This window comes from Malaclemys terrapin, chromosome 11, assembly GCF_027887155.1.
Source record: "Malaclemys terrapin pileata isolate rMalTer1 chromosome 11, rMalTer1.hap1, whole genome shotgun sequence".
Lineage (NCBI taxonomy): Eukaryota > Metazoa > Chordata > Testudines > Emydidae > Malaclemys > Malaclemys terrapin.
In genome coordinates this window covers 68873296-68886341 of record NC_071515.1, presented here as the reverse complement: position 1 = coordinate 68886341, position 13046 = coordinate 68873296, and the positions used below count along the sequence as shown (strand labels likewise).

Genomic DNA, 13046 nt, shown 5'->3' with positions numbered 1-13046 from the left:
TGAAACTGATATCCTGTCTTGGAGTCTCAAAATGTTTGTTCTTTTCTGATCAGATAAATTCCATTGCAGAAGAACTCTTTAAAGAAAATCTCCTGTCTAGCCATTTTTAATTTTTTTTAAATGTATGTCTAGTTTAATATTTATATTGTGTGATGAAGCACAGTATCAGTAATGATTCATCATAACATCTATAGCCTATTTTTCCTAGGGTAGAAAAACTGAAGTACGTTCAGCAGTTTGACTGTCTAGTAGCAAATACTGTCCTTCTGAGCCCCTGGAATGTCAGAGTAACAGAAAGAGCAACATTGCACTAACCAACTAAAGATGTATACATATGGTATGAAGTATGCAGATTGCTATCTCAAAGACTACGGCTATTAAGCGGTAGTCTAACAGCACTGCACACAGCTGCAGTGCTCCAACAACATTGGACTGGAACCACAAGCAAGACACCAATATGACCCCATTGGTTTATAAACAATAATAAAATTGAATCAAATGTAAAGGTCACTGACCAGATTAGGTTATAAACAATGGATCGGGCAGACAGGAACATGTTGACTTAAAGCAATGATTTAATTGACTAAAAATTAAACGGAGCCCAGCTTCTTTGCACAAGTTAATAAAGAGAACATGTGCTCTATTATTTCCCACTCTGGACTATTATATAGAGATCAAAAAAAGTTCGTACCTCAACTTCTGGTGTCCCACTGCTTCCTGCAGCTCCCATTGGCCAGGAACGGCGAACCAACGGCCTCTGGGAGCCACAGGGGGCCATGCCTACAGACGGTCAACGTCAGCAAAATGTCTTGCAGCCCGCAATCAGATTACCCTGATGGGCCACATGCAGCCTGCGGGCCACAGGTTGCCCACCACTGTCCCTCATTAAGGATGAGAGTCCTATTGTTATTGATTGGAATGTTTTATTCAAGATATAAGAAAAGGAACCTTTAGATTTGACCCTGTTGGCATTTAATCCTGAAATGCAGTGGTGCATTCTGGGTAGTGATGTGGTCCTTTTGGTCTAAAATACAGATATACCAGCCTTTTTATTTAAAAAATGAGGACCGCAGCCTGCAAATAAAAACAGTCACTGATCTCTAATGTATGTATCACAGCAGTCATACAGAATTATCTGTAACCATCAAGGCTTGCAGGGGAAAATTAACACAAATTGCCAATTGCCAAATGAATATTTAAAATACAAACGGAAATACAATTTGCCAAATATTGTGCTCCAACTCTGATGTCAGTGTATTGTTAGTTTCTGTTACAGTCCAGCATAAAAGACCCAGTCAGGATTGGGACCCCATCATGCTTGGTGCTGTGCAAACTCAGAGTAAAGAAACAGTCCTGGCTCCACAGAGTTTGCATCTGAAACAAGATGCCAAAACAATAGGAAGTAAAAGGGGTGGGAGTACAAAGGAAGCAATAAGAAGAACAAGCCTTTGCATAAGTCAGCTCCTCATAGGGCAGGGGGGTCAAACGGGTTTTTATTAGTTTTGAATTAAGGTATAAACTAGGGCAGACTGAAAAATTTCCATGTAAACTGTTTTTTGATGGAAAATAAGTTTTTGATTAAACAAAAATCCAAAAACTAATTTCTAGTTTTCAGTTTTGCAGCAAAAAGTCAACGTTTTCCAAAAACAATTTGTTTTTGTCAAAAAGTTTTCTTCAGGAAAAAAATCTTTTCCCAACCAGCTCTCATTTAAACAACAAATAAGATAAATATCAGGCAGCCCCTACTGGTCCCCTACTTAAAGTTAAATTTTTAATAGCAATGAATTATCTAAAACCTTCCAACTACTGTTTTTGTTGGTTCTGTCCTGCTTCCCCGCTATACTCTGCTCCTTGCGCTAACGTCCACTTCAAAGATTAGGATTCTAGTTAATTTCAGCTGTCAGCACGCAACCAAAGGAGGACAAAACCAGGCAGGGTAGAAGAGGGGATTGAAAAGGGTGACAGCTTCAGAAGTGAGATTTGGAGTGATGGAAAAGAAAAGGAGATAACTGGGATATGAGAGTGAGAGGAGAGGGAGAGAGAGAGATTATTTGTGACGGAGTAAGAAGATAATACAGATTCAAGTACAGACAATACAGAAAGTCCCAAGGAAAATGGTTTTTTTGTACAAATCTTGGAGGCTCCTCCCCCCCCCCCTTTTAGCTCTCCAGATCTCTGTCCTTTTGGGATAAGCAAATTATATATTAATTGTGCTTTATTTGAAAATATTGCTTTGCTTTCATATTAATACATAGTTATGGCAGGTGGCAATGTTACACGTAGGTTTTCAAGTTCTTTTTCTTAGAGAATATGAGCATCTTTTGACTCTTGGGAAGACTTGCTATGTTAGTTTTGAGTTAAAAGTAGGGTTTTGTGCAGAAGTAGTTTTGGGAGAGAAGGAACTGTGCCAGCAATGGGAGAGCATGTTTTCTGCCTTGGGCTCTAATTAGAGACAATTATGGAGGCAGAGATGACAATTATGGAGGCAGGAGTCTTAGCCCATGCTGGGCTAAGACTCCTGGAAAATGGGACTGCCCAAAGTTTACACTTAGTACATAGTAAGATCGCAACAATGTTTTATCCTCCACTGACATGGTAAGGTCTCTGATACCAGCTATCACTTGGCAAGCGGTGACTTCATGTCAGAATGAGGGTCAACAAGATATTTAACCAGATTCTTATGTTTTTTTAAACCCAACAGAAACCTTCAGTGAAATGACAGGAGAAAGCAGTGAAATGAAAAGCCCCTCTACTGCCCTACTATGTATTTCTTACCTTCCCCTCAAATCTGGCCGTGCCTCCCAGCAGCACCCGGATATTCCTAGGAGGAAGAATGAATGCTGGTGCTTCTGTTGGAACAGAGGGGCTGAGAGATGAGTGCTCCAGCGTCACAGAGGTTTTGGAAATACGATTCGATGACACCAGTTTCACATCCCCCATGGTTAAAGCTTTCAAAGAGAAAGAGAAACAAGAAGTAAAATGTTGACTTGTTACTATTATTTATACAACAGTAGCAACTAGGGGCCACTAAGATCACGGCTTGGTTGTGCCACATGTACACATAGTAAGAGACAATCCCTGCCCCAAAGAGCCTTCAGTCTTAAGTGACAAGTATTATTCCCATCTTACAGATGGGGAACTGAGGCCCTAAGAGTTTAAGTGAGTTGCCTAAGATCACACAGTAAATCAGTGAGAGCCTTGAACTTCATGCAAATCTCCCAAGTCCCAATCCAGTACCTTAACCACAAGCACGCCCTTCTCAGCTGTGCTTTAACTGTAATAGTGCACTTAAAGTTGTTTTTAACAATATGACTCTTTGGTTTTCTTGGCGTAGCATACACGGACAATCAACAGGCTGTAAAAGCAGAGCCAATGTTAAACAAATACATGTGACATAAAGAGTGTTCTATTTCCAATGGATTTAAGTTACAGAGGTGAATACTGAAAGTCTGATTTTTCATACCACGCTTTCAAGATCTTAAGAAATATCTGCAAATCTTCCTCCAAAGAAACACACTGCAGATACACCAGGGATACTTATTTTGCAAACATTCCAAACCCCTAATTTCCAAAAGGAAAAGTAAAGGCTTTCTACATGCATGGGGAAAAGCAAGGAGATCAAAGCTAGAGAGGTAACTATACCAGATTGCAATTGAAACGGCATTTTTAAAAGTCTCATTATGGATAACTGTCCCATCAGAGGCAGCTCACTGTGGAATGTCTATGTACATCACACTGCCGATGTATTACAGCAGCACCTAGATGTTCCAACAAATATCAGGGCCCCATTATGTTGAACACTGTACGCACCCACAGGAAAACATAGTCCCTGCCCCAAAACACTTATGATATAAATAGACAAGGTGGACAAAGAACAGGAGGGGGGAAATGACTACGGTCACACTGCAGATCAGTGGCAGAGTCATGAATAGAACTCAGGTCTTATAAGTCCCAGTTCAGTGCCCCATCCATTAACCCATGCTACCTCCGTTTCTGATATCAGTTATAACAGATATAAATACATAACTAGGCAGTAAAGGTTTAACTTAAATAGGCAGGAACTGTGCAAATTTAGAGCTGCATTGTTCAGATGCAGAGGGCATGCCATCTCAAAAGACCCATGCTATGGAAAAAAACAAACCACCCAGGGATTGCCCACAATCTTAGAGGAAGTGGGGAAAGGCCAAAGCTACAGCTCCATTTCTCCCACGTCAGGCATGCTATGGGGAGCAGTCTGCCCCCTCTCAGGTTGCACGCTCCCCCAACACATTAGGGAGCCTACAAAAGCTCCCCATGGGAAGGTGCAGCACAAGCACCATGTTCAATTGCATGTCTAAGTGGCCAAGTGTTACAGGGGCATCAGCATGAAAACTGGTTAATTTAAAACAGAAGTGTCATTGCAGGTTCTGTGCCTACCCCTGCCAATTTTTGTGGTTTTAGAATCACGTTTTCCTCTTTTATTTAACTTTTTCAGTCCCCTGATGCTCTCTGACAGATCCATAATACAAGGAAAACTGACTAAACTATATAGGGGAGACGGTGACATGGACACTATACAAAATGCTGTTCAATGCACTAACTAAGCCAGCTGGGGGAAAAAAAGAATATATATTTCTCTCTAGACTCTTTCAGCTACCCCACCTTAAGAGTTACTTGCAATGATAATAGGTAAAAATCATCCAGACAGAAGAGAGATTTGGACGATGCCTGTCTCCACTTAATATGGTTTTCCTGTCCAGTGCAGACAGGAATTAACTGTACTATAAACAGTTTTGCGATAGCATGATTTAAGATGGGGGTGGAAAAGAGGAAGAATCTAGAGTATAATTTGCCAAGACTATTTGCAACCCAGTGTACACTCTTTAGGGAAAACGTGTTGACACCCATTACCATTAGCAAGAATGGAATTTAAACCTGGCTCTAATACAAATACAGATGGTCTGTAGCCATTGTCGTTTTCACCCTACTACCCAAACATATCCATTAAGCTCCTATTCCTTGTCCACCCTCACACCCAGATGAGACAGCTTCCTAGCATTGCAAAGCAAGGCGGGATCGGCATTCATTGGGTTATGCTCTGAAACCAGTGGGATGTGTGTGTGGGGAGGGGGTGCGGCGGCAGGGGTTCTCAAACTGGGGGTTGGGACCCCTTTGGGGGGGTCACAAGGTTATTATATGGGGGGGGGTCACAAGCTGTCAGCCTCCACCACAAACCCCTTTTTGCCACCCGCATTTATAATGGTGTTAAATATATAAAAATGTGTTTTTAATGTATAAGGGGGGGGTGTCGCACTTAAAGGCTTGCTATGTGAAAGGGGTCACTAGTACAAAAGTTTGAGAACTACTGGTGTAGGGGGAGAGGGATGATGCTAGGGACAATCAGGATTCCAAAACTTTACAACTATTTGCTGGAAAAAGCTTCTAGAAATTTTTGTTAAGTAAATGTATGCTGCAAATGTAAAATCCTTAAACAAGCTTGACAGATTTGCTCCCTATAATGATTAATGGGGAAGCTGGGTCATTGACCAGTACCTATGTGTTGGTCAACCATCTGTCCCAGGAATTTACAAGAAATAACTTGGAGAAAATGATCTCAAATTATCAATACAAAGTGAATCATTAAATTCATGCTATATCATAGTTAGGAGTTGATATTAGAGGACTGTTGATTAGACAGGGCAAGGAATAAACAAGCACTATGGATTATTTTTAACAAAACAAAACCAAAACAAAAAGAATAGGAACTCCCCCCCTACACACGCACGCGCACACACACACACACACTCCCCATTCATGTTCACAAACAGTTAACTGGCCCTTGAAGTAGATTCTCCCAGAACTCAAGGGGACTTCACATTTGTTTGGGACCTCTGCTAAGAATGAAGCAGAACATTCCCACCCATAGTATCCCTCCACTATCCACTCTACCATTTCCTCAAAATCCCCAACCTCCTTCTAAATAAAAGGATTAAGAATGGTATTTTCAAAAGCACTTAAGTGAGTTGGAACACAACTGTCACTGTCTTTCAATAGGTTTTATGCTCCTAAATCATTGAAGTGTTTCTGAAAATCCCATTCTAGAGAACTATATTTTACAGAGCACAGCTGGCATGTAAGGTGCTCTACAAAGGGACAATGACCACCGTGGCCACATGAAGAAGACCCTTCCCCCAAAATCACTGCCTCTCTCATTAGGGAAAGGAGGTATTAATAATGGGCCACCCTCACCCTGGGTGCAAGTGCCTCCCCGCCAAGGGTGTTGTTTCACTGGTTTTCTCCTCTTGTGAATTCTGGGTAGAGTTTAATCTAAATTTATATACATGTAGCAAACCAAAGTGAGGAGGGTTTTTTTCAGTAGCAGTTTGATCACCTCTGTGAACATTATGTTTCTTCTTGCAGTAAATACTGCATCACCTGGGCTCTGAAGTTTGGGAGGAACCAACATGCAATGAAAGAAAGACAAATGTATAAGCAAAGCATGCACATAACCAGCTGAAGCATAGCTGGAGTTTGGGAAGAAAAAAAAAATCATATCAAAGTGACATTCCAATAAGAGTTGCTGCATGTAAAAGGCAGTGATCGAACACTGAATTTTCTGTTACGTGCTTCCTGTCTCACATAGCACACCACACCACACAGCATGATGTTTTTATACAATACACAATCAACAATCATGGGTCACAAAAGGAGCAATCACTTTTAAGTCAGAGTTGAACATCGTAGTTCAACTTACTCCTGGTCTTTCCTGGTATGTGTGTGTGAGAAGCACCTCAGATTTCATTCGGTGTCCCATTATTATTTATATTTGTATTACAGTAGCGTTTAGATGCTCACTGAGACTGGAGCACTACTCTGTGGGGCACTGTACAAAGCCTCGCCAAATCAAAGTCCTTGCTCCAAAGGACTAACAGTCTAAACAAACAAGATAGATAAAGTACATATTATTACACCCACCTCAGAGATGTGGAATTGAGGGAGGTTGATTGACACATCCAAGCTCACCCAGGAAGCTTGGGGTAGAGCTGGGAATTGAGCCCAGCTTTACCGCATCCCAGTCCACAGGCTTGTTGCTAATGCTATCTTTTGCCTCATGGGAAAGGCCCGCTAGGTATGCGCACAGGACAATCTTTTCACTGAGGCAAGGTGGGTGAGGGAATATCTTTTACTGGATCAACTTCAATTGGTGACAGACAAGCTTTTGAGCTACACAGAGCTTGTCTTCTCCAGGTCTGGGGAAGGTACTTTCCCAGACCTAAAGAAGAGCTCTGTGTAAACTCACAAGCTTGTCTCAAAACTGCTGAACTATCCTGTTTCAACATTTTCCAAATGAAAAGGTTTTTTTGCTTCAAAAATGATTTTTGTCTCTAAATGAAAGTTATAGAAAAAAAAAGTAAGAAAAAAATGAAAAAGTGTTAAAATCTAAACAAAGTTTTTTGAAAAGATCAAAATGAAGCATTTCAATTGGCCCAATCTGAATTTTTTTTTCCCTTCAGATTTTTGGTTTCCTTTTTTTGGGGGAGTGGGGGAGGGAGGGAAGAAGAGAAGGCTGATTTGGGATAGGAAAATTGTTTCCCACCCAGCTCTAACGCTCAGTACTGTTGAAAGTCCTACCCTTATTATTATATATAATACCTTATCAAAACAAACATTCATTTAAATACTTCAATAGTAGCCTAAACATTTGGGAGCCTTCACAAGCCCACAACATACTTGGGCCATTAGGTGTCTGGCCCAGCTGCTCACACTGTTTCTACAGCAGTGGATATTATTTGTCAGACTATCAAGCGAATGTGCAGAGACCGGTCTATTTCTATATTAAGACAATGCTTCTATAGCTCTAAAACTAGGGAGCAGTGACTCATAGTTACTTGAAAGTGCTCAGTTCTGTTTAGTGGTACACCGCTACCTCGATATAACGCGACCCGATATAACACAAATTCAGATATAACGCGATAAAGCAGTGCTCCAGGGGGGCAGGGCTGCGCACTCCGGTGGATCAAAGCATGTTCAATATAACGCGGTTTCACCTATAACGCGGTAAGATTTTTTGGCTCCCGAAGACAGCGTTATATCGAGGGAGAGGTGTATCTGGTAAACATGTCAAATAATTAAATTAAAACAAAAAACAAAGTGATTCTATAATAAACATAAGCCATCTTTGTGATTTCAAGTACATTGTACCACTGATAATCGATAAATTCAAAAGTCAGAGCTATACTTACTAAGACCTCTACTCCGCCCAATACAGAAGTTAAACTCTGCCTATGTTTGTATAGTCTATTCAGAATTATTTGTTGGAATGCAAGCTAAATTGAAAGGATTATAAAGTGAAATATGAAAGCAAGGATCAGTGGCTAGTGCTGGAAGAATAGATTGAAGAAATGAGTCTTGAGAGAGATAGGAAGGAGGCAGCACATGCAATCACACTATCTAGGATAAAAATTGAAAAGGCCGTAAGTCCTCATGCTTACAAGCTACAACACTTCAGAACTCAGCAGTTGTAGTTAGGAAGAAGTGTCCCTCAAGCTACCAGTTAGGTTCAGTGCCTGCATATGTTAGATGAAGGGAGCTAAACTAAAATCTCCCTTGATTTTTGGCAATTATAAGATACCAGACAGCACAGATGATTGATAAGTTCTGATGTGGCTGTTCTTATGTTTGTATATACATATGTGAAGATACTATAAAAGAAAACCATGCGACTTCTCACGCTGCAATATGTCAGACTTACATAAAGAGGAATAAAAAGATATTTCCACTTTAATCATGGTATAAGATTGATTACACTACAATTTTAGCCCTCATTTATACCAGAATAAATCCTGGAGTAAATCCTGTGATTGCAATACACTTGTTCAGAATATGCACTAATTCAAATGAGAGCAAAATATGGATCTATACGTTCAATATAAGCAATTCTTTAAAACACATGATTAAGTACCCCCTTTATGAATGAAACTACTGCACCAATTTTACAAGGGGAAATTTGCCTGTATCCAGTCCCTAGCAATATAACTGGTTCCAAATCCATGAAGGAACATTCCAAAAGCAATGCAGAGATGTAGAGCTTCTTAACAGGTCTTAGGGATGGGGGGATCCTTAATAGATCAAGTAGGAAATGTGAAGGTGTCCGATCTCGTTATATATCTTGCAGGTTTTGACCATTATTATTCCACGCTAATAAGATGAGCCACAACTGGTATCTAATGAGTGGGAGTTTAGCTTTTACATGAAACAGGATGATTTTCCAAGTTGTGAGTAAGCAACTAAACTTGAGTCTGCAGTGCTGCAAAGAAAAAACTCAAAGGCTTGTCCAAGAAAACAGATTATACTTAAGGGCCAGATTCTACCACCCTTACTCAGAGAGGAGGTCCTTAATCCATGAGTAGTCAATGGAACTATTATTGGACTAAGGTTGTGCTCATCCTGAGTAAATTAGCAGGATATAGTATTCAATCATAACACACTGAAGAGCAAGTTTTAGTCCTGCTATCTTTTGATGAAGTGGTTTTCTTACAGAAATCTGGTTCTTTAACACTAGCTTTTCCTTCCTGAGAAGGATACAAAAACAGACAAGATACTAAGTTTTCAGTAGAGAACTTGTGGACTTTTTGGAAGGGTCCATTGTTTGGACAAAAGATTAAGATCTAATATTAAAATTAGGGTTACCATACTTAACAAATAAAAAGAGGACCCTCCACGGGGTCCTGGCCCCGCCCATTTCCCACCCAGCCCTGCCCCAACTCCGCCCCTTCCCCGCCCCCTCCTCCCTCCCACTCCCAGCCACACGGAAAGGGCTGCCCGAGCGCTACCGGCTTCACAGTTTGCTGGGCCGCCCCCAGACCTTGAGCCCCCGGCCAGTGCTTCCCCAGCGCAGCTGGAGCCCAGGAGGGGAAGCGCCCAGCCGGGGGCGCAGGGTCTGGAGGCTGCCCGGCAAACCGTGAAGCCGGTAGTGCTTGGGCTTCAGGCAGCCCCCTTGCCTCCGGACCCTGCGCCCTCAGCCGGGCACTTCCCCTCCCGGGCTCCGGCGGCGCAGGGTCCGGAGGTATGGGGGCTGCCCAAAGCCCGTAGCGCTCGGCTCTTAAACAGAGCTGAAGAGTCGGGGAGGAGCAGAGCTGCCGCGGCCGGAGGCTCTGCTCCCCCCCTGACTCTTCGGCTCTGTTTAAGAGCCAAGCTGCCCCAGCGCTACCGGCTTCGGGCAGCCCCATGCCTCCGGACCCTGCGCCGCCGGAGCCCGGGAGGGGAAGTGCCCGGCCGGCGGCTGGGGTCCGGAGGCAAGGGGGCTGCCTGAAGCCCATAGCGCTCGGGCAGCTCGGCTCTTAAACAGAGCCGAAGAGTCAGGGGAGGAGCAGAGCCGCCGCGGGAGGGGAAGTGCCTGGCCGGCATTTTCCCGGACATATTCGGCTTTTGGCAATTCCCCCCGGATGGGGGTTTGAGTGCCGAAAAGCCGGACATGTCCGGGAAAAACCGGACATATGGTAACCCTAATTAAAATGAATGTCTTCTACAACAAAGGAGTTGGGGGCAGAAAAAACTAATAGGCCAAATTCATCCCTAGTGTAACTCTACTGAAGAAAGTGGAGTTACACCTGCATGAATTTGGCCCACGATGTCTAGTCCATTCACTCATCAAGGTATTCATAATGTTGTATTCTCCACTGCTCTGTCCTGTCTAAAATGACAGTTCTGCTGAGCAGGTTTGCAAAAGGAGACTTTTTATTGTAACCTAAGGGCCCAATCTTGCAAGGTGCTGAGTTCTGTCAGGCCATAAGTGCAAGACAAGATGGTCTACAGAAAAAAAAGAAAAGAAAAGAGACAGCAGTCATCACTAGCATAATTTTAAAGTCATACACCTTGTCTGAATAGTGAAAGATTTTTTTTTTTTTTTATTTGCTTCACATTAATGAAATACATACAGGTCCAAAATCTACTCTGTCCCACCTGTGGAATTCCAGGGCAACATCCAGGATTACAATGGAATTTCACCAGATTTACTCAGTTATAAATGAATGGAGAATCTGGTCTATATTGGTTAACAGAACTGTTGGAATTACTGTGTTCTACAATTTTTCTACAAAGTGTAAAGAAAATATTTGACTATTGTTAAGAAAAACACTACCATCTTGTACCGTCCATAACTAGAGTGCTTTGTTGGCATCAGCATACAATATTCAGTTAGGTGCTACTTTTGTATTTGTTATTCCACATTTCATTTTCTTAATTGGCCCAAATCCTGTTTTGTGTTGTTCATCCACTCTTTCCTTCCCATCATCCTCTTTCCTAATCTCTCTTTTCTCCAGATGATCTTCCCTTCTCAACATACACCCATCTCCCTTTGATTTCCAGCTCCCGGGAGTGCTTCTGAAAGATCCAGCCTAAAATCCACCTTTACCCAACAGTGAAACACAAGTAATTAGCGAAGTTGATCAACCAATTAGGCCACTAATCAGCTGGAAAGCCTATTGAGCATCAGCGTAGGCCAATAACACACACAAGGCTATTTTTAAAGCAACAGGGTGCTAGTTGTTAAACGGACAGTATGAACAAAGCTCCAGTCCTGAAGATATTACAGTCTATTTGCCTACACAGCTATACACAAGGGCAAAATATGACCCTAAATATCAATCTCACAATGGGCAGAAAGATTGCATAATCAAAAATTATATCAGAAATAAACAATGTTTAAAAAATGGATCCAATTCCTCTCTAACATACACCAATATATATCCAAAGTAGAGCTGGTGAATAACTGATTTTTCAGTTTATTAGTAGTTCTGATAAAATGGGGGGAGGGGAAATGGTTCAGGTCAAACTGAAAATGAATTTTGGGGGGAATTCTCTGCTAATAGAAAGTTGAAAAAATCATTTTTGGGGACATGAAACTCATGTGGTGGTTGCATCCTTACACCCTGAGATATGGGAGATCCAGTTTCAAATCCTTCCTCTGGAGCAAGGATTTGAACTTGGGTCTCCCCCTTCCCATACAAATGCCCTAATCACCAGGCTATATAATATTCTGTGTTGAATCTCTCTCAATATCTCCTCTTGAAACTGTTCCACTTTATGTAAATAAATATTCATTGGAGCAGGACTGGAACTTGGGTCTCCTACATTCCAGGTGAGTGGCCTAATCACCAGCAATAGCCTCTCCCCCATTCCCCTCCAATGATTACTCATGTATTTTATAGTATTCAAATATTTTGAGTGGCCGCTGGGACTACTTTATGTGAACAAAATGCTTCAGAAGCAATTGTTTCCACATGGACATAACATACTGCTATGTGCAAAACATAAGGTGAAATGAATGAAAACCACTCTGCACATAGATGATCCTCAGATGAAAGGCTCTGAAGGGAACTGATCAGAATCCATAAGGGTATCTTACCACTGATTTCAATGGCCTTTAGATCAGGCCCCAGGAGGGTTTTTAAGATATTAATAAAAACAGAACAAAAACACACAAGAATCATTCTTACCCTCACGGTTGCAGATTTAGTGTATCTTGGTGCAGTGCCAAATACAGGTTAATGCTAAATACCATGGTTTTAGTGTGAACTACTGAATAAAGTAAAAGCTATTTTTCTGCTTTAGCACACATCTGGTATAAAAATAAAAAGTGGATTGAAGTTTTTCTAAATGCCGTGTTTAAAGGGGCTAAGATTGTGTTCCCCAAAAACTATGAACTTGTAAATTAGTACAAGCAATTTTATAGCAACATAAGCCACTAATCACTCACGTTTAGTGGTTTGACTTTAGTGAGCTCTGCATTTTAAAGCCTTTTCTAGTGGCCAATTATGAAATCTTTTTGCCTAGCAAATAAATGATGAAGTTCCCCCCAAAATAATTTCACACTGAAGGTGTTCTTGGAATTGCTCTGAAAATAGCATTTCCATGATGCGTTTACACAAACACAATCAGAGACCACATCAACTTGCCCAATATTAGAATTTGGCAGGCAGAACGAGTCTGAACAAATGCTATCGAGATCCTTGAATGCTCTGATGATATGATTTTATTTATCCTTTTATTTAAGCAACATTCTAGAA

The 13046-nt window shown here is 41.5% G+C and overlaps 1 protein-coding gene across 3 annotated transcripts in view; it reads right to left on the bottom strand.

Annotated features, from left to right (window-relative positions):
* Window positions 1-13046, bottom strand: part of MYLK (myosin light chain kinase) — a 305994-nt gene that overhangs the window by 214434 nt on the left and 78514 nt on the right. For 2 of the 3 annotated variants that reach the window (XM_054044297.1, XM_054044296.1), the window contains exon 2: window positions 2776-2948. The exons of the other annotated variant lie outside the window; for it this stretch is intronic. In XM_054044297.1, coding sequence (XP_053900272.1) covers window positions 2776-2940 — 165 coding nt within the window. In that variant the 5' untranslated portion in view covers window positions 2941-2948. The remainder of the gene's footprint in view (window positions 1-2775; window positions 2949-13046) is intronic. 3 annotated transcript variants of the gene reach the window in all.